The sequence below is a fragment of the Pogona vitticeps genome, chromosome 13 (assembly GCF_051106095.1).
Source record: "Pogona vitticeps strain Pit_001003342236 chromosome 13, PviZW2.1, whole genome shotgun sequence".
NCBI classification, from domain to species: domain Eukaryota; kingdom Metazoa; phylum Chordata; class Lepidosauria; order Squamata; family Agamidae; genus Pogona; species Pogona vitticeps.
Window position 1 is genome coordinate 18,992,222 of NC_135795.1, and position 21,368 is coordinate 19,013,589.

A 21,368-nucleotide genomic window follows, 5' to 3' on the forward strand; every position below is an offset into this window, starting at 1 on the left:
GCCTGGAGACCTCTGGCATCCAGAAAGCCAGTATGAGTCGAGGTGTTGGAACTGGGATCTTGGAGATTCAGGTTGGCGAGCCTGTCTGAACTAAAAACCATTTTGGCTGAATTCACAAGAGTCATTTTGAGCCGGCCGCATTCTCTTTCAGCCTGACCCCACCTTACAGGCTTGTTGGTCAAAAGAACAGAGTATGACCTGTAAAGGACATATTGAGTTAAGAGGGGTGGGTGGGATATAAATGCAGCAGATAAAATAGTAATAAAAATAATCCTAGGTAGTCTGCCATTCCTGCTTAGCTTCTGAAATTAGAGGCGAACGGGTGCATTCTCAGCAATGCAGATTTCCAGTGACAAGGCATTTTTTTTAGCAAAATGAACTCTGCTGTCCTGTCTCTTTTACACTCTCTTGCCATATTTTCTTCTCCTTTTTAATACTTGAAGCGAAATATATTCTTTGAAGATTTGCCAGACATGCTTTTGGCTGAAACCTCAGGTGTGAGACGCTTGTTCAGATGGGTGTGTGCTCCTTGCCTTTTGATTTTGCTCCTGAGGAAATACAGAAGAGTCTGATTTTAAAAAAGAAAGAGAAAATGAAAAAAGAGAGAGAGAGAGAGACAACTTTTCCAGCTCCAGTTTTCTACAGCTGTGGTTGCAGGGGGTGGGAGAGCGAAACGGGTGTCCTGTAACGCTGCCCAGAATTGTGTTCCCATGGTAAGCAGCCACGGCGATTTAGGCCTTTCAGCAGCGGTGGCTCGTTTTTCATAGCTGTTTTGCAAACCTGCGTAAAAAAAAAAAAAGGGCTGGATGATGTCAAGGAGGCCTGCGGCAACAGCGAGACTCTTTTTTCCACACATGGGATAGAAGAACAGCTGGGAATTGGCCACTTCCGATTAATTGCTGGGATTGAGGAGGAGGAACAAGGAAAGATGGTGGATGATTTATCTTGGTCTCTTTTTTTAAAGGAGGAAAAAATACATTCTTCCTGGGAAAGCAGTCTGTAAAAGACTTTGGGAGTGTAGGAGGACATAGGCTATTCCTCCTCCATGTTTACATTCCCCCCCTTAAGCCTTTGCTGTTGCTTTAGGCAAAAATCAGTCTTCAGCCCCCATCTTTTCCTTATATATTCAAAAGGGAATTTAGGGGTCATCTAGTCCAATCCACATCTCAATTTTTTTCCAAGAACCTCTGCTTAAAAACCTCCAATGGAGGCAATCGGTTGATCTGTCAAACCATGCTTACTGTAAGAAAGTTCTTCCTAATGCTTAGTCAGAATCTCCTTTCCTGCCATTCGAATCCACCAGTTTGGGTCCTACCCTCTAGAATAACAAAACCAAGTCTTCTCCACTTTCTGAGTGGCAACCCTTCAGATAAAAGGTAAAGGTAAAGGTTCCCCTTGACAATTTTTGTCCAGTCGTGTTCGACTCTAGGGGGTGGTGCTCATCCCCGTTTCCAAGCCATAGAGCCAGCGTTTTTGTCCGAAGACAATCTCCCGTGGTCACATGGCCAGTGCGACTGAAACACGGAACGCTGTTACCTTCCCACCAACGTGGTCCCTATTTATCTACTTGCATTTGCATGCTTTCGAACCGCTAGGTTGGCGGGAGCTGGGACAAGCAATGGGCGTTCACTCAGTCGCGTGGATTCGATCTTACGACTGCTTGGTCTTCTGACTTTGCAGCACAGGCTTCTGCGGTTTAGCCCACAGCGCCACCCTTCAGATAGCTGGAGACATTTCATGCAGTCCAACAAAACAATGGTTGTGCCAGTACAGAAAGACAAAATTTTGATTTGATGCTTTTATTCACAGAAGTCACCCATTTCCTCAGGCTAAATAATCTATTCCCTTGGATTGTTGTACTCTTGGATTAGGGACGGAAGTGTGATCCTTTACACCGTCTTGCTGCCAGCTGCATGAAGCCCGGGGCCAGGCCAGAAGGGCAACAGGGGACGTGTAGGAGCTGGGTGGGAGGGAAGTGAAACTGGCTCAGCTTCTTTCTGGCCAGAATTAAGAAAGTGAACAGATCATTGGTAGAAATAGAAAGAAGGCAGAGATTGATTTGGAAAACCAAGGCCTGGCAGGGTCACCGAGGTGACGGAGGTCTAGGGGAAGAGTTTGCTGAAGGCTAGGCAACGGGAAACCTTAACTAGAAGGGAGCATATGGGTTTGTGTAGCATCAGTTTCTGCACTGCCACGTTTACATTAATCCAGCGGAAGGAAGTAGATTTCATTAAGTAGCTGATTACTTTTATTTGTTTAATCTTCCTCTTGATACTCATTTCATACTGGAAGTTGGACGTCATTATGGCGTTTTTAACTTTGGATTCTGCTATTCTAAATGATCTTGCATTGCATCTCAGACACTCTCGGAGAGTTTTGAGCCAACAGTTTTGAGTCGTTCAGTTATTTTATTTTTACCTTCCCCTTTGAAGATGGGGAAAAAAACATGCTTGAAAGAACAACAAGCCATTTAATAACTCATTGCAAGTTGAATCCTCTTATGAGCTTCCAGATATTTCATACTTTTGATTCTCAGTTTACCCAGGATCCTATCCCCACCACCCACAGCCAAGTTGACATCATTTTAAAAGGAAAAGAAACAAAAAGGCTAAAATTACAGTCATTGTGCAAACTTATGCATGTTGATTCAGTAGTCTGATCTGGGAAGCCTTGAGCGATTTATCTGCTTTAAGGTTGAGATGCTTTAGGAGGATACAATACTGTATTTTTTCTCTACGCCCCGCTTGTCCATCTCTGCTACAATGAAGATTGTACTCCTGAACACACACACCCCTGTGGGCCTTCAAAATGGCACACTTGCTTCTGTTAAAAAACAGAACAGCAGGTGCTGTGACCAAAATCCTCTGTGTTCCTTTTTTTCTTCCAAACCCCAATCTTTTGCAATACACACAAGTGGCCTCTGTGTCTTCCAAACCACAGCAAGTCCTTTCAAGGCTTCTTCTAAGTAATCAGTTCATCATCATCAGAGAAGTTCCTTTGCTTAATAAAGATTGCAGAGGAGACACAAATCCACACCCTTTATCTAAGCCAGACCCCACTTCTAGAATGGCTTTGATCTTTTTTTTTCTTTTCTTTGCGTCCTTCCCGTGAACAATAGTTTTTTTGTGTGTGTGTTCCACTTTTGTTGGCTTAAAATGTGCTGTTAATTCCAACCATCCCTTTCTCCTTTCTTCTCTCCACCCCCCTCCCCCTTTAAGTAAGATCGGTAACATCTCATTATCAGAAGTAAGTCTTTCTATCCACTGTCCCTTCTCTGGTACCTTTCAAAAGGGCTGTAAGAGCAGCGCACCGACTTCCTACAGTCAGGGACCTGCAACCTTAAAAGAGGAGTGGGGCAGAGAACCGAGCATTCCTTAATATACCAAAAGATTTTTGGGGTAAAAAAAAGAGAGTAAGTCCTGTACATAGAGGAGCACGGACTCTAATATACCACCTCCCGAAAAACTAGAGGGGCTTTTTTTAAAAAAGCCTGGGGTTTTAGGAGTGCAGAATACAGGTATAGAACCACAGAATATTTACTGGGTGATTTTAGATCAGCTCAGTGAGTGTTACTGTTACTTTGGATAAAATGACATCCACTTGTGGGCTAGGTTAGGGTTGTCCATGGTTACATAGGTCCATTTTGGACGCAGAAACATGCTGTTCTTCTTTTTGTCCATTTCCTCCTTCCAGGAGGAAACTCTTAATAAATGGAAGCCACAGCAGCCAAATCCTCTGTGTTTAGATCCCGCCGTTGGCACTTCATCAGCTCCTTTGCTGGCATTTTGGTGCGTCAGTGCCTGCTACGCTGAGCTTTGCCAGGTTGCTCTGATCCCCTGAAAGCTTGAGTTAGGGTAATTCAAATTGAAGCTGCGTAAATAAAATGTGTATCTAGGATACACATTTTATTCTGCTGTTTGACGTACAGCAGAATCAACTGCAGAATCAAAACAGCAAGAATCAAACAGCAGAATCAAAATGGGCTGGATTCTGTACTGGAGGAAGAACATCCTTCTTAAAGGAATGCTTGCATCTTATATCTACTGTTGGGAGAACTGACTTTTTCATACTGTTACTCTTTCCCACTACAGCTTTCTGTCTGTAAGATTATAGGAACTTCCCTTTCATGAGATTGAACGATGTACGAGGTTAGTATCGCCAGCTTGGATTGGCAGCTGCTTGCTGGACGTTGCAGGTGGCCTAAGGCGCCAAGGGCGACTCCTGCCCCTGCAAAGCATGGCTGTCACCCACCTTGCCTAAACCTGCTTTGGAAAGAAGTCCATCGATAGTGGCCAGCTCAAAGATCATTTGTTCCTCTCTGCAGTCCTGAAAAAAAGTTAGTAAAAGCCTATGCTTGCTCGCCCAGGGGTGGTTCTCAACTCACCATGGGTGACCAGGCAAGTGGCTGTTCATAAAAGTGCCTCCAGACAACTTCTGCTTTCAATTCTGCATCTTAACTGCTGCTATTTTTACTGCAGCTGCAGAAATGAATGGTCTCTAAGTGATTTCCTTTCCTGTCTCTCTCTTTCTCCCCCCCATCCCCAAATTATTGTTCTTTTCCAAGATTTGTTTTCCAACATCCTGTCTGTGTTTTTTAGATAGGAGGTGGTGGGGGTGTGCCTTTTGGGGGAGGGGGTTGAAAGAGGAGGGCTGGGGTGTCTTAAATTGTCCTTAAGCTGTAAAAGCCTTAAAGCCTTTGGGGTGGGAGGGGGGGAAGCAGAGGAGAGCGCTTTTTTATGTGTGTCGCTGGGAAAATGAGAAGTTAAAGACTCAATTAGGCAGGCATCCAGCATTTCTAAACAAAATTGGGAGAGAGGGTGAACCCGAAGGGGGTCACGGTGGAAGAAGAGTTAAGTGTTGTTGACCAAACTTTTGAATGCCTGAGAAAAAAATAGCAGCCACAACCCAGCAGTTGCCCTGAGGCAAGATCTGAGGAGGCAGTGGGCTTCCCACAGACCCCCAAGGCCTCTCTGCTGACCAGAAAGACCTCGCTTCCCACATTGGTGGCTAATAATGGGAAGTGAAAACTCTCTTCCGCTGTACGGCCATGAAACATGGACCAAAGACCGGCTTCCTCCCCCTCGACACCACTCTCCCGTTCCCCCCCCATCTTGTGAGCCTCTCTCTCCTCCCATTGAGGGATACGTAATTCCGTCAGGTTGTACAGAAAATAAAAGCATGCATGACCTGTAACAAAGAGGAGTCAGCAAGGCTGAGAAAAACTCACTTTTGTGAACATGAATTAATTCTCCCGAGTTGGCTTAAAAATTCTGTCTCTCTCTCTCTCTCTCTTGTTTGTTTGTTAGAATGTTTTCAGATTACAGCTTAGTGACTACAATGCTTTAAAAGTAACTTGCCACTTACACACCTATAGCTTGGCCCTCGTTTTCTGCTAATTTAAAAACAACTATCATCACTACCAGAGGACCGAGATGAAAATAGCAGAAAAATGTCTGCTAAACTGTTTCTAAAAATGCAATTTAAAAAATAATAATTTTAAAAAGTGAACCTATTATTCATTACACCAATAAAGGAATCTTGTTCCCACAATAGTTGTTTGTGAAATGTTAGGTTGCTGCTGACTGAAATGTAACTTGGTTATGTATTCAGCATGGGTAACTGCAGCGATTTAATTACTTTCAACTCCTTGCTCCCAAGTTTAGGGGTAAGAATATGGTATGTATGCATGTAGTTTTGAAGAGTTGAGGAGGGGATCTTATGGGGGGTGTGGGGGAACAGCAAGAAAAATAACTTCCGTGATTTTTCTTTCTTTGCTTCAGTCTCAACAGCTAAAGGTGCCATGCCCCCACCCTACTTACACTGGCAGAGCTCCTGTGTCTGTAATAGTAGAACTGGGAGTTTAGCAGGTACATGGAAGTGGTCAAAGCTTTTGAACGTTTCCCTGTTCAGATTAGGGGATAGCCTCTAGACACGCCGTGTTTTGTACCCTGTGGAATATTCTTGCATTAAGTCTGATTTTGTGGGGGCAGGAAGGGACCCCTACAAGTGCCACTGATTCTGCTTGCAGAGTGGGGAAAAAGGGAGATGTTACAGAAATGTCTTTCTCTTTTGGGGTGGGCAGCAGAAACTCTTCTGGACTATGCAAATCCCTGGTGGTCATACCTTTCTGTTAATTTATTTGTGGTCTCTTGCCAAAAAGAAAAAAGGAAAGGAAAAAAGGGGGGGCATGGGTGGAGGGAGAAAACATAGCCGCCTTTATAGAGATCTAGGGTAAGATATAATTAGACCTTCACTTCCCTCCCTCTGACGGTGATGAACTGGCCGTGATTTATGCACAAAACAGATGTTACAAGGAAACCCCCCATATTTAGAAACATCTCTGAATGACCATTTATCTGCCAAGGCAAAGAGGCGTCTCTGAACATTTCCGTAGCCCCACATCCTGCGAGGAGCCTCTTGTTAACTCGTGAACCGATGGGGCTTCTTTCAGGGAAGACAGTCCTCTGTTGGAAAGGCCACCAGTTTCTAGTCTGATTTAGACAGAAAAAACCATCAAAGAGGGAGATCAGGGGCCTTGAAGGTGCCCATTCAGAGTGAGCCCTCCTGGCAGGCCACCGGGAAACGGGCTTCCTCCCTTGCATGGGATGCAGGCAAATTCCATTAAAAGTAAAAATGAAAATTTGCATCTGGAAATACACTGTTTTATGCATGCCCATCTCCTCTTCTGTTAGCCTTTTAGGTGATGTATGTTTTCCTTTTTGGTGATGGGTAAGTGGCCACCCTGGTGTTGACCTTTAGAGTCTCCTGGCCTGGATCCAAGCCCTCTTGAGCAGTAACGAGACCAAAGAGCAGCAGCCGTGGCCACCTCTGGGCAGACGTGAGGGCCAGAGGGCAAGCAAAAGGCCATGACAATGTTGGTAAGGAGGCAAGTGCATGCACATGGGGTGGCAAGGGCTGGCTTCAGTGCATCCCGTCTCACGTCCTGACCGCTCTTGGGTGATGTTGGGGCAGTCCTGATCCCTTGCAGAATAATCGGTGAGCATAAGGTGGGATCACTCTTCTGAGTTCCCTGAAGGAAAAGGAGGACGGATGCCTGTGTGAGGCTTAAATTCCACGTTTTCAAAAAGTAGCTGATTTTGCTGAATTATTTCATGGCTTATACAGGGTTTGGCAGCAAAATTCAAGTTAGTGAGGATAGTGGGTGATGATGCAGGCCGTGACAAGTAATGATCTGAGTAAATCTTTTGTCGTTGTGGAACTGGGTCAAGGTTTGAGAAACACTGTGAAGCATTTGGCTGTACTTGTTTGGAAGGCGGGAAGCTGTTCCTTGGCGTCTTTTATTTCAGGACAACGAAAAAGATTTCTTGCATTCAGATTTTAAGCTGCTTGGCACAACAATACCTCTTCTGTCTGCTTATTCTACTTTAGGCAGTGTGTCAGAAAGCGAAAACACTTCCAACGATTTGTTTCATCTTTACCATGTTATTCATGAATAAAACACTAGCCACCTTGCCAGAATCTGCATTATCCTCTCATCTTGGGTTGCTGTTTTTTTATGTTTCCTGCCAGGGGAGTCGGGCATTACTTTTGTTGCCTTGGTTCTGCCCCTTGGAACAGTCGCCCCGTGTGCCACACGTTTGTTCTGCAGTTAAAAATCTTCCATAAATCTTCCCTTGGTTCCTTTTTGTCTTCCAACTTTCTGTGACTGCTGCTGGTTTTTTTTCCCCTTTTCTGCCAGTGCTAAAAATTGATTTGAACAGGAGGTGTGGAGGAAGGGGCTTACGTCGTTCCAGAATATACTTGGGAGAACTGATCATAAACTGGGTGTCTGGGATGATGTGAAATCTGCCATGTTGTTTTCAGTTTTAGGTGGTGAGTGGGAGAACATAAGAGCGTCTGCTGCACACTCTGTTCCCCGGTGGAACTGCATGGGGATAGGCGCCGGATTTGGCTATTCTGGATCAGAATATAGAACCAGAGACCAGTTTGAGTTCCCACAAAGCATGGCCTCCTTGACGTTCAGTGGGACTTAAGTGTTGTCTAAAAAGTACTGTTGTTTCTGGTGGCCTTGCTCTTTCTGAGACCAAAACTGGACTAAATGTCTCTGCTTGCACAGGAGCGGAAAACCTGGATGTCTTAACAAGTATAGTCCACGGCCAGGAGTTTTGCAGCAACAGTTCAGAACATTTGGAGAGCTTCCAGTTGTCTATCTTTGTTCTTGCACCAAATTTGGGACACTCGGTCCATCTAGCAGCAGGATTCCACACTTGAAGGCAGGAAGGAACCTATCCCAGTCCTGCTGGCAGGGGCCCTCCACATGCCTGTCATGCGCTCCTCACTCAATGATTCCTTCATGCTTCCTTCCTTTTTCACATACACCCCGCGCCTTTAATATCTGGTATACCCTGGCTAGGTTTTCCCTCCAGAAATGTTATGGGAGCCTTGTCTGAAATAGCCTTGGAAACATATTCTTGGTTTGGGGACACAAATCCCATTAAAACAGCAACAACAACCCTAAAAAAAAGGAGCGGTACTCCTCCTCCTTTCTGGGGCATCTGGATTTTTTAGTCCTCTTTTTGTCCCCTTCTCTCCTCACAGTCCTTTTTCCCAGGCCTTGGTGTCTTGACCATCTTCACAATCTGTTGAAATGGAATAGGGTCTGCCCTTCAGTCCTGTTTCTAAAGCGGGGGGGGGGAGAGGGGAGGGCGTGAAACGAGAACCCCAACTGTTAGCTGTTTGGGAAACACCCTTGCTCTCTGCACCTCTCCAGCTGGAAGGGATGGAGAAGCCTCCTCCTCTATTGTTCTTCTGACAACCCCAAACCAAGCAGGAAATGCTGGGCTTCTCATAAAGAGGGGTGTTGGGATGAATGGCCTTTCCATCTCCATTTGGCAGCCGCGCCGGCCCTCCCCATTTAAGCCCCTGAGCTGCTGGGGAAGCGATCCAAACCCCTCGGGAAGGTCAAGACCTGCTTTGGTTGCCTTGCCGCAAATCGGAGATGACGTTCGTACGCTGTGCTTTCGTGCAGATGGATCTTGTAGCGCATAGGAAAGGTTTTTGCTTCTCTGGCAGAGCAGGGTCTCTGAATCCAGATAATGGGCTCCTTGTCCTGAAGCAAGACCGCTTTTTGCCTTTGTGTCTAACTTATTCAGCCTTTAGCACCGTTGGGTTCCTGCTGGACATAGCAGGACGTGCGTGTGTGTGTTAGCCTAGAGAGCTAGCCCATGAAAACGAGGACTTGTCAGCCAGCTTAAATTACTCCACATCTTAACTGATTCTTGATGGAACTTGCATATATCATAAGTATTTTTTTTCCTATCTTGTGTTAAATAAGACACATGTGGGTTGAGATGTCCCTTCCTGTGCATGAGAGGAAGGAGAAAAATGCACAGCACTGCAGTGCCCTTTTCTTTTTGCATCTGGGGTCAGTTCTGGATATCGTAATCATGAAGGCTGGAAACATGCTGTCATAAATCAGTCGGTCATACCATAATCAGACAGTCCAAGTTCTGCATCCAGCCTGGGACGTACCTGACTTTTCTGAGCTCTGTAGAACTGAATAGAAATGGGCTCTATAAAATTCTGTCACGGAGGAAGCAAATAGAAATGGCCGTTTGTATGCTCTCCACAGGTCAACTCAGCCCATGTGGCTCAGTTTCCTCCTTTGACATGAAGCCCGTCGGACTTCCTTTGTGTTACATACCAGTGGACTCTGTGGCTCGGCTGAAGCAGAGCTGGGTGGAGGAGAAGCCTGCAGGGAATAGGGAGAGGGGGTGTGGGAAGCAGCCTTGCGGGTGTTTCCTCTCCCCCCCCCTCTCTTTCGTGTTCAGGGCAGAATCCCTGGGAAAGGTCTGCTCCCGTTGCTCCAAGAAACAGTTTCAACGCGGAGGGTCGGGGTGCATTTATACCCTTCCTCTTGTTTCCACGTCATTTCCATCTTTGCCTGCTACTGCTGGGTTTTCATGCGAGTTCACATAATTTAGAAGCATGTGCAGTTTACGGATGGTTATTTCTGGGACTGAGGTCTTTCCCTATGCAACGGTATTTACTTATTCAGCTAGCGACGGTTCGATGCTTCCTGTCCTCCAAGAGACTCAAAGCAACCCACATGGTCTGCCTCCTCCTCACAACGCCCCTGTGAGGTGGATCAGACTGAGATTAAATGGCCAGGCCAGAATCATTTAGGGGTTGTGGTTTTTTTTTTTTTTGGCTAAATTCCACTTACATGTGTTGCATCTTTTTTCCCCATTCAGACAATTGCATGCTCTTAGCATTTTGAAACTTTGTTTCTTTTGAAGTATGACTCCCAGAACCCTGTAGCCCAAAGGGCCAGTGGCCTTTCCTTCCCCCTCCGCCCCCCCATCCCCAGTTTTTCTTGCAACCTAGGAAAGTTGCCTCCCCCTCCTCTCTCAGGAAAGATGGGGCCAGCCTGGCCTCCAGTGGGAGGGAGTTCCAGAGTCTGGAAGCAGCAAGAGAAGGCCCCCTCCCACCAAGTCCACCTGTGAGGGTGATGGGACCGAAAGTAAGGGGCTCTCCGGATGACCTTAATGCCCGAGCAGGCTCATAATGGTCTTTGAACAGCTTGAACCCAAGCTGTTTAGGGCTTTATAGGAGCACCTTTTTAAACTGGGAGGTTTTGAATTGAATAACTTGCAATTTTCATGTCCTCTGTCATTTTTGTTTGTTTTTAAGTTTGAGATGCTTTAAAATGTTTTGAGATGCAAATTGTTTAATGGTGAACCCTCCTGCAGTCCTGGCTGGCTCTTTTCCCCCTCCTCCATTTTAAACGACTACTTCTAGCGCGCTCTTTAAAACAAAAACCAGCCAGCTTCCTCTTCTCTGCTTAAGGCCCCATGTTCTTACAGCTGGTGGACGATTCTGGAACTCCCTTTGGAAAGATTTGGAGCAGGGCATAGTTATCCAGGACTCTCTCTCTCTCTCTCTCTCTCTCTCTCTCTCTGATGTCACCCTGCACTCTCCTCCAACCCTTCTTACTGGTATTTGCTGTAATGAATAGCAACAGAGCATGTTTGAATGGTGGCATTTTCTCTGCTCCACTTCATTTGCAAGCCAGTCTGGTAGCACGGAGCAAAGTGAACAACTTCTCTCTCCTTCTGCCTCTGCATTTTGCTTTCTCTCTCCCCCCCCTCCCCAAAAAGTGTCTTTCTAGGCAAGCATCTGTCAGCTGCTTTGGTGATTTTTGGGACCAAGTTAGTAAGTACAGTACATTACGTAAGGTCAGGAGCAAAGAGGCCTAGATGAATTCCCCAGGGATTCATGGTGCTGGGGTCGATGGCACATTCCCCTGAATTTTTGGTCAGATTCTTAAACGGTGTAGGAAACTTTGGCCCGGTGTTCCCAATTCATTCCGTCTAGTTTTGGCCTGCCTTACTATTTCTTTGCATGCTACTGAGTTCTTTTTATGCCCTGCCCGTCCCTCCTGTGAATTTAAGTCTTGAGTCCAGGCCTCTTCCTCCTTCTGCACCACTAGTTGATCCTCACAACTACTTTATGAGGCCCACGTCCCAGTCCAGGAGTCCCACTCCTACAGCACGCAGTACTGGCTTCTCCATGCATGTCAGACCTAGAGGCAGCTACCCCTAACGGCTTGCTTGCACCTGCCCAGAACAGCTTCCACCCCATCCAGTTGGTTCTTCTTTGCAACTTGGTTGTATCCCATGGCAGAGCTGTTATTACCGGAATGTCCTGGGCTTGCTTTTTCCGCTCTGTTGTGCTTACATTATGTTCACCACCTTAGTCCCGAACTCAGACATGAAGGAGAGGACTCTTGGCGGATGGGAAGCTTCTGGCTGGCAAGATGGAGAATTGCTCTGTTTCAGTGCAATGGTTAGAGAACTGGAGCAGGGCTTGACAGATTCACGTTTAGCCTGAGCTACGATAAGCCCTTGGTGAGCTTGAGCTAGTCATCTGCTCTCAGACTGATCTCCTACACCACAAGGGTGTTGTGAGGTTAAAGTGGGGAGGAGAGACCTCAAAGGACAAACCAAACCCTTATTATCCCCCCCAAAAGAGGTAGTGTTCAGGTGTGGCAACCTCATGGCAACCATCCGACCTTGTTCTCATCACTGTATAACATTTAGGCAACTTATTTGGTAGATGTCCCAACAAGTGCCAAGAGTACTAGCAAACTGAATAGAGGTTTCAAGGTGGTGGTGGTGGGGTTGACCAGTGCCCCATTCCCCAGGGCCGTGTCCCCCCCACCCCATGTGTTTCCTCTGGAGAGCAGGACTCAAACCCTCGTCTCCTGATTCCTACTCTTGTCATTTTAACCACTGCACCATACTGGTTTAGCATGCAGCATGCAGCTATAATAATAATAATAATAACAACAACAACAATAACAATAACAATAACAATAAAATTTCCCTGAAATATCTGGAAACCTCTGGTTTCCCGTGTTGATAGTGATAGGGTGGGGAGGGATTTGAGGAGGCAAGAGAGCCAGTTGGGGAGGGGGGAGCAGCAACACTGCAGCTGTATCTGGTAAGAAGCGAATAAAGGTTTTAGTGTTGTTGTTTTTTTGGAGGGGGGGACTAGCAGCAGGAGGACAGAGCTGTGCCACAAAGGAAGATTGGAGCTGCATGTTGAAATACCCATATAAGGTCAAAACGGCCTCTGAAAAAAGCTTACGGGATTCCATCACCTCTGAGGAGGGAGGGGGGGTCTCTCCTCGCCAGTCCCCTTGGGTCTTCCGGCAGAGTCTGCCTCCTGCTTGGGATAAAAGGGATCTGATGCCCCTCCCCGTAGTATTTACATCTACACGCACCCCTCTCTTTCTCTTTTATTGGGCAAGTGATATACGTACTTCCTGCAAGCGTGGCAGTGGTATCAGTAGAAATGAGGAGTGGAGCCCGGGACTCCTTGTTTTTGTAGGATTGGGGATGGGAAGGATGTTTCAGCTCGGCTGGAAAGAAGGCAAAAGAACATGGGGGGGGGACCCTCTCTGCCTCGATCAGTGAAATAGGAGGGCAACCAGGTCCAGCATCGCATGGTGGTTAAGAGTGCCAGGGTCTCCCGACCTGGCAGCACTCTAGATGTGTTACACTACAATGCCCATCGTCCATAGCCACCCTGGGGTTTTGTAACACCGTACACTGTCACTGGGTGGAGGAGGAGCTGATGGTCGTTGTAATAACCCCGGGTCAAGTCGATCAGGTGCTCCTCTTTTGTTTCTGGGATCCAGTGGGGTTAACGATCCTGGCTCTGCTTCAGCCCTCCCATCAGCCAGATCCTCCCTCTTTGTTCCTGGATGGCTGTTTAGACTTGCTGTCTGCCTTGAGTAAACTTTAAGCCTCTTTTAAAGTGTCCCCTGGCTGAACCTGCCACCCCCTTTCCTTGAAATATTAGGAAAGAAGGAGGCCAAGCCAGTTGCCAGGATCTCCTCCCCCCAGCCAAAGGGAAAGAGAGAGGAAGACGGAATGGACCTGCCGGCCCCCAAAATCCTTTTTCTCCCCATCATTCCACCAAGCAGGGACGTCTGCTCTGACCAGGAGGGCTTTTTTTCCCTTCCTGAGCAAAACGTTTAGGGCCGAGATCTTCTTTAAAGTGAAAGGTGCTGGAAACCTTATCTGGGACTTTATGAAAGCGAAGCATGAGTTCTGGCCATAAATATGGCTTCATACCAAGGCAGGCTTCGGGTCTATCTAGCATGACCTGCCCCTATGTGGAGAAACTAAGCAAGGGGGACCCTGGGGGGGGGTCGCTATGAGCTGGCTCACTCACTGAGCTACAGGAGTTCCCCTCTCTACTGAAAACTGTAGCATTTGTAAATATTTTAAGATGCAGTATACAATTGTCTATAGAAATGGAAAATGCACCGCCGCATGTCTTTAGGTGTCTGTGTAGGTAGGTAATGTGATTACGACCCATGTTGTGTTACAGCCGAAGGGACTTGGGTGGGCTAGTGATCAAGAAAGCTTATTCTCAGCATGTTCAGAGGCTTTCATGTTGGGTCTTCAGGGTCATAACTCCAGCAATCGTTTGGTGTACAAAGACAGTTTAGGAAAGATGACCATTCTAGTGTCCAGACAGCCGCCATGGAGTTTCTCGTCCCCAAAGCGTCTTCCCTTCTTTGGTGAAGGACTGCTAATTTTTATGAGCTCTTTAGAAATGTGGAACTCGGCCCGTAATAAACAGAGAAGTACAAGCAGCGCTCGTATTTTTGTGTGAAAGTAATACTGTGCGTTCCGTTGGTCCAGCTTTTGTCTTCAGAAACAACTATTTTAGGGGGAGAGGTGGGGCTTCGGGAAGGAGCAAAGATCCACCTACGCCTGCTGTGCTTCTGGAAGAAGCTATGAAGACAGACCTGGGTGCTCTGTGAAATAGACACTTCTGTGTAGAATCTGCAGACATAGGACCACATGGATGCTTTGTGTGTGACACCCATTTTTCCAAACTCTTGTTTCACTTAATAGTCTTCAGTTTAAGTGGTGTGCCTTTGGCTGGTATAGTCAGCCCTGTGGTGATGAGCGATGAAACGGGCTGCTAAGCACCAGGTTCAGAAAGGAGCCATCCCTTAATGTGGGATCCACGTTCCAGGCCTAGCAGAGCAAAATCTGTGCCCAGAGAACCACCACACGCTTACCTCTGCCACGGACGAGCTTCCTACAGGCCCATTTCAGCCACGTAAAGACCTGTCAGATTATCTCAGAGGCAGCATCTCCTCTGGGTGGGAGGGTTCGGCTGCCACCATGGCCTCGCCGCAAGTGCCTGTGCATTTTAGGGAAGGTTGGAGGCTAAGGCGGACATGAGAGCAGGAGAGTTGACAAGTTTGCCTAGGGATGTTTTCCTGGAGTGTTCCCGGCCGCTCTGGAAAGGGGAAGCCTCTTAGATTGTTCCTTTTGGCTTTGAAGCAGCAGGAAGGAACTTTGGTCTCCCATCATCTCTCGCCACCACAGCCCAAAATAAAGGATGATGGGTATTGGAGTCACACTTGGTAGTGAATGTATCTGTGAGTGTATTTCTTCTCATGGCGTGTCGTCCTCCTCTCTTCCCTCCTAGCCCACCACCTTGCCGCAGGGAACCATCAACATGAACCAGTGTACGGACGTTGTAGACGGGGAAAGCCGGACCGGGCAGAAGTTCTCCCTCTGTATCTTGACGCCCGAAAAGGAGCACTTCATCCGAGCTGAGAACAAGGAGATCATCAGCGGGTGAGTGAGACCAGGGTGGATCCAGGGAAGGAGCGCAGGAAGGTCGCCAAGAGAGAGCGAGGACAGATTGGGTCTCTTATACGCAGAGGGAGTCCTCATGTGTTGTCCACCAGCGGGGAGTTTAGGGTCGCAGCCCAGCCCGGCCAAAGGCACATGAAAGATCTGAATCTCATGGTTGAGGGTGTCCTCCTCTGTGGAGGCACCTGGGTGTGCGTGCGCACTCAGGCAACAGTGGCCTCTCTTGTCAAAGAAAGGTAATCAACCTGTATCCCTTAAGCCACTGCAACTGGCAGGCAGGTCTCGTATATAAATATTGGACCCGTCCTTCTTTCCTCAGGTAGTCACCAGAGATGGTCTTTATGGGCTTTAGATCAAATCGCCTTCCCCGTTTCTGAAAATGAGCAGCACCCAAACATGGAGAACACCACCACCATTTCGGTGGCAGCTGGGCTCCTGGTGCATCCGTTGCAGTCTTTCTTCTTAAATGATCTTGTGCTGCTTCCAGGGGCGCACATGCAGGCAGGTATCATGACCCCCACCTTCTCTAAATCTTAAAGATCTGCATCTTCTCTAAAAGGCCACAAAACTTTGCATTCAGAGAATTATGCCCAGGCGAGGGATGTACACCATGTTTTGCTAGCAAGTGGATAACAAATGATATAAAAACCACAGCAGATGTTTTAAACAAAGGTACCCAGAACAAAACAAGGGACAGTAAAACAAAAGTAATGAACAAGAGAAGAACTTCTATCTTTTTTCAAAAAAGGAAAAACCATCCACTTAGGGCAGGTTTTTCAATGTCAAACGCCAGCTGTAGACGGAGCAATGGTTACTGAGTTTTTTAAAAATTAAAACTTTAAGAAGTTGATAGGGAGGGAATGAAATGGACCTTCGGTGTGAGAGAGGTTCTGGAACCGGGATGCTGCAGCTCAGACATCCCAGTCCAGTGTCTCAGTTTAACATTTTCATTGCAACTCTATTTGCCTTGCGAGTGCCACCATGTCTTCGTATGCATGCTCTCCCCTTCCTTTCTCTAGAAAGCAAGATGATGTTGTCTTCATCTTTCCCAGGGCTTCCAACAGAGCAGCTGACCTTTAAAGGGGAAATTAAAGTGAAATAGCCCTCCTTTCCTTCACTGATGGCAGCTTGCTAGATCCTCCTAGCTTGACGACACTGAATCGCTGGGTGCCCTTGCACGGTCATCCTGCCCTTTGCCAGAGCAGAATCTCCATCTTGGTCTGAAATTCAGCCAGTGATCCATCAAAGCAGGCTCTTCTCCAAGAATTATAAAATCTGCAGGCCCCTTTGAGGCATATGCCTAAATATATATATATTTTCAGAGATGACAGAGAATGGGTCACTTTACTGTCCATTCGAGGAGCCCTGCTTTTTTCTGTGCATGTAGAGATGTGCAGACCCATTTATTATTTGACTCAAAATGCTGTGCATTTTCACTGCCCTTCTCTTTTGAGTTTAAATAGAAAGCTTCTAATGCTATTTTTAGATCCTCCACCTTCTGTTCACCTGTAAATCAGATGGGTCACGCGATTCTGAAAAACACATGTTCCCACAATGGATTTTACAAGGGCATGGGTATGCGGCGTATGCCAGCACAGGTTCTTGGGGAGTTAAGTAAGGGGGGTAGAGGTTGAAAAAGGTTACTTTATTTGGGCCACACACACACCCCAGTCCTCCAGCTCTGCTTTTCTGGTGCAAGCTTATCCTGGCTCCGTTGAGGGGCAGATCAGTTACCTCTAGACAGTAATTAGAACTGCTGGACCACTCAGTGTTTCAGGTACCTGGCTCTGGAGCCAAGAGGTTGGGAGTTCGACGCCTTGCTGCAACATCCCTGCAGAGCAGACCAGGCTGAACCAAGTTCAGATTCATTCACTTGGACATTTTAAGGTCTGCTCAGAAGACCTCTTTTGTAGTGAGGTCAGAGATTCAGCTAGTTGTGGTGTCTGTCTGCCAAGGCTCTAAAATAATTCTCGCTAATTAAGAAAAAGGGTCAGTCAGCATTTTTTACTTTATGCTAACCATAACACTGGTTTAGAGTAAGTTCTCAGATAGCAAAAATGAAAAGAAAGGGCTTAATAAGCCAAACTGTCACCCCCCCCTCCTAGTTGCCTTGAATTTCCAGGATGCAGATCAGATGGATGGAAAGCTGTTTTTATTTTGTCTGCATGAGGCAAAATTTCGGAAGGTGATCCAAAACATGGCAGGCTCGAACCGCTTTGAAAACGGTGCTTTTAGCAACTAATTTGAGTATTGAAATTGGTGAGGACCAGGAGCGTTTCCAGCTCCCAGCTGTCAGCCTGGAGGGCACGCTCGACTTCTTGCGCAAAAGTGTAAACCTGGCAGTGAGCGGGCGGATGTGGAGCAGAAGTGGTGATTCAGCCTGGCTTGAACCTCAGCGGGGTGGCATCTCCTGCCTCGAGTTTATATTGCCCTGTCATTCAAAGCTTTTACCATTTGAAACCTGTAAATCTTGAAATATTTAGGCATTAAAAAAAATATAGAGATGAATTGGATCTGATCTGCTCTGCAGGATTCGCTTGTTCCTTTGCCCTGCCCAGTTTGGGCTAGGTCTGCAGGGATTAATTGCTTTCTGAATTTCTTGTCTACGCCTCCACGTACCAGCCTAGCAGTAGCCCCATCTCACCCACGTCTTGGAGAAGCTTGTTCTTTCTGATTGCCTAATCATGACGCTCGTTGCTTCAGGGAAAGTTGTAAACATTTGAGTATGTACGCAAAAATAGCAACAGAACCTGTGTCCTTTTGGGGGAAGGCAGACTGTGTTGCAACTGGAATGACTGGGAATAAACTGGCAGCAGAATTATCTTGTGTCAGAACCCAAAGAACAGCGGATTGACAATGAATGATGTTTCTTCTTCCTGGTGTGATAGTGTGGGCGTAAGGCTGGCATGTCACAAAAGCAGCTGAAGAGATGGGAAATTTTTTTTAGGGGATCAAGAGGTCATGTGTTTACTAGATTTTAGGTTTTATAGTAAAAATAAATCTGTATATTTTGAAGGTTCTGCAGATTGTCATTGACTCTTAGATTCTTCAGTTGACTTTCTGGAACACTTTGAACCAAAAAGATTGTGAATGAGGGAGAAATGAAGATAGTATCTGTGCCCACCACCACCAATCCGATGCTTCAGTTTGGACCACTGGGCTACCTGACACAGGCTGTTACTGCATTCATCTTGGGTGGAGTTAATCTAAGCCTAGCTTCCCAAGGCCTAAAGGTGTTTTGAATGAAAACAGAGACCCTTCACCAGTATGTTAGTTGCTGAGCTATGTCTCTCTCTCTCTCTCTCTCTCCCCCCCCCCCCCAAAGCAATGGCTGCCTGGGTGCGTGGTGGGGGTAGACAGCAGAGTTCTGGTGAGACATTTCTCTGCTATTTCCCAAATCACCCAACTTTCTCTGTGTATCCCTTGCCTTGAAGTGGTGGATCCTAAATGTGTGGAGTGCTCAGCTGCCACCCTGTGGGCACACAGATCTAAGACACCCACACTTCTTTGGACAGAGGTGCTGAAACAGCCGGCCCAAACTATCTCAGAAAAGGGGGAACTCTTGGAGTTCCTTCCCTTGTCCTCATTCTTACTTTGTCTTCTTTCTCTTGCCCGCAGGTGGCTGGAGATGTTAGTTGTCTACCCGAGGACAAACAAGCAGAATCAAAAGAAGAAGAGGAAAGTAGAGCCTCCAACCCCACAGGTAAGCTTAGCATATACACACCCTTGTTGTGGTTTACACAGTCCAGAACTCTCTTGGGAACTCCTGCCTGTCAAACCAAGAAAGCATTTGCTAATTTGTAATCATGTTGCCCACATCCTTCCACCCTTGTTCCTGACACCTAGGAGGGCTAGCAACCTTTCCTGAGCATCAGGATGATCCATAAGGTGCCTTCCAAGCTTGCAGTTCTACAGTGATGATGAAGCCAAGACCTTCCTCCTAAACTATATCCTCAGCTTTTTTTTCTGTGTGGTGCAGGATTGTGAAATACATAACACTGCGTAAATGAGTTAATTAAAAAAGGGGTCCATAAAATACCTTCAGAGGGTACTTATCCTTCCCCAATTGCAGTTTTTTCAGTCCCTTTTTTGCACTCAAAAATAGGAAAAGGTGTTTGTTTTTTTAATTGCTTACATTTTTAATTTCATAGCTAAGTCGGGATCCAGGCCAAGGGCAATTATTCTGCTCGTCATCAGAACCAGGGCAGACCAGGAATTCTCACGTGTGTTATGGGAAGTATGAGCAGAGGTGCGCGGTGTCTTTTGGCAAATGCACAAAATGTATGGGGCAAAATCTAGCCGTCACACTTTCACTGGGAGATGTCAAAAGGCATGTGTCTGTCCGTCTGGTCCCATTCCTCCCCCCACCCCGCCCACCCCGGAACCAAGAGGAAATTTAAAAGCTTGATTTCGGATAGATTATGTCTGTGGTCTTTCAATAAGTGAGTCTTTTCTCCCTTTTCAACCTTGTCTAAAAGCCTGGCCAATCTTGTTCATCTCATGCTAGGGATGTTCTGTGTTGAAATGCATACCAGCAAGGTTTTAAGAGTTGTCCCATTCTTACGTCATAACGTAGTTACCTTTTTTCACACTGATGTACTTGTGCAGTATGTGTCTTTGGAAAAAAATAGTCAAACTCTTTTCATACTGAAGTTTTCACGAGGCTTGCCCAGCCCCCCAGCTGCAAAATGTGGGGAGGACAAAGTGAAGTAGAAACCAACGTATACTCTCAAATCAGCCAAAACCTTTTCTTCATTTTCACGAAAAGAAGACAGAAGAAGGATCAGAATAAATTCTACCATAGAAGGTAAAGCAGGGAAGAGGAAAGATTCTTGAGCACTGATAAGCTTCTCCGGTGGAGTAAATTTACCAATATGTTGATTTCTCTCCATAAGATGGCCCCTGGAGATAGATCGGAGGATAATAGGCTACCGCAAAAACTTAGTGGGTTCTCTAGATCTTTTGGGGCCTGGAGTGTGTTCTCTGGGGACCCAGCAAAGGCGTAGTTTGCTTTTATGACTATAAATGGTAAAAATATATATATTGGTGCAGAACTGTGACTCATTTTTTCCTGCCCAAGCCTCCCACAGAGAGCTGGGTGAGAGAATCTTGCAGGGTCTTAATCCTACTCGCAACACAACCAAAATAGCTATCTCCTCCTCCTCCTCTTCATCATCGTCTTCTTCTTAGTCTTTGGGACATAAAGTACACAGGAAGCTTCCTTACAGTCGGTCTGATTACTGTCCCATCTATCTCAGCATTGTTCACACTCCCTGGCAGAGATTCTGTTGAAAGTCTCGAAATTCTTCAGTTAAGGGTGAAATGTTGCCTTGGTGACTTATGTCAAAATCTGTACAGCCCTGCTAGGCAGACCTTAGGTACAGTTTTTAGGGCTACAAGGGGGTTTTCAGGAAGTATGGAGCGTTCCTTTTTCTCTGTGCGCTGTTTGCCTCCCATGGTCTTTACTGGAGTGTTTGCGTGCATGTGCAGTTTATGCGCATACGGGTTCAAAAAGAGCCAACCTGCTCAGCTTCCCTCCCTTCACGACTCTTCCAAGGCCAAAAAACGAGAAGAGCAGCAGAAAAGCAGCAAGAAAACTTTTTACAGCCTCAACCCAGCTCTTCACCCACCCACCCCTTTCCCCAGTTTTTGGAAACAGAACTAAAAAGGAAAAAGAGCTGGCTGGATAATATCAATTTTTTTTTTTGGATTATGCTTTGTTTCCAAGGCAACCTCTTGGAAACCTGACAGGATCTGAGCTCCTGAACACCAAATAAGGTAGGCAGGATTTGGAGGGAAGATGCGAGGCGAGAAGAAGCCTCTGCTGACGTCTTCCCATGTGAGGGGCTGTTTCTGGAGACGGAGGTGGTCCCTGTAGAAAGCAGGACAGATGAAAACATGCCCCGTCCGTCCGCAGTGTTCCCTTTGGGCACTGAAGGATGAGATGGGATTTTGTCCAAGACTGGAGGGGAGGGGAAGGGGAGGGAGGGGAGAGCTACTACTCCTCCCCCCCACCTGCCTGCCTGGGGCTTCTCTTCCAGGGGAAAGGCTGCCTGCTTTCCCTGCTCTCGGACCCCTTGGCCTCTGCTCTTCCTGGGACTGAGTGGGGGGCCATATACTCCTCCCAGGGACTCAGAGGCTGTGGTCGGAAGTGAGGCCTCTTTAAGCTGATCAACGAAGACATAGAGCAGAGCCCCTTCTACAGACAGTGCTGAA

The 21,368-nt window shown here is 46.7% G+C and overlaps 1 protein-coding gene across 10 annotated transcripts in view; it reads left to right on the forward strand.

The window, feature by feature from the left end:
- Positions 1–21,368, forward strand: part of MPRIP (myosin phosphatase Rho interacting protein) — a 109,088-nt gene that overhangs the window by 29,908 nt on the left and 57,812 nt on the right. For all 10 annotated transcript variants that reach the window (XM_078381284.1, XM_078381283.1, XM_078381288.1 and 7 more), the window contains exons 4-5: positions 14,983–15,134; positions 18,771–18,855. In XM_078381284.1, the coding sequence (XP_078237410.1) occupies positions 14,983–15,134; positions 18,771–18,855 (237 nt within the window). The remainder of the gene's footprint in view (positions 1–14,982; positions 15,135–18,770; positions 18,856–21,368) is intronic.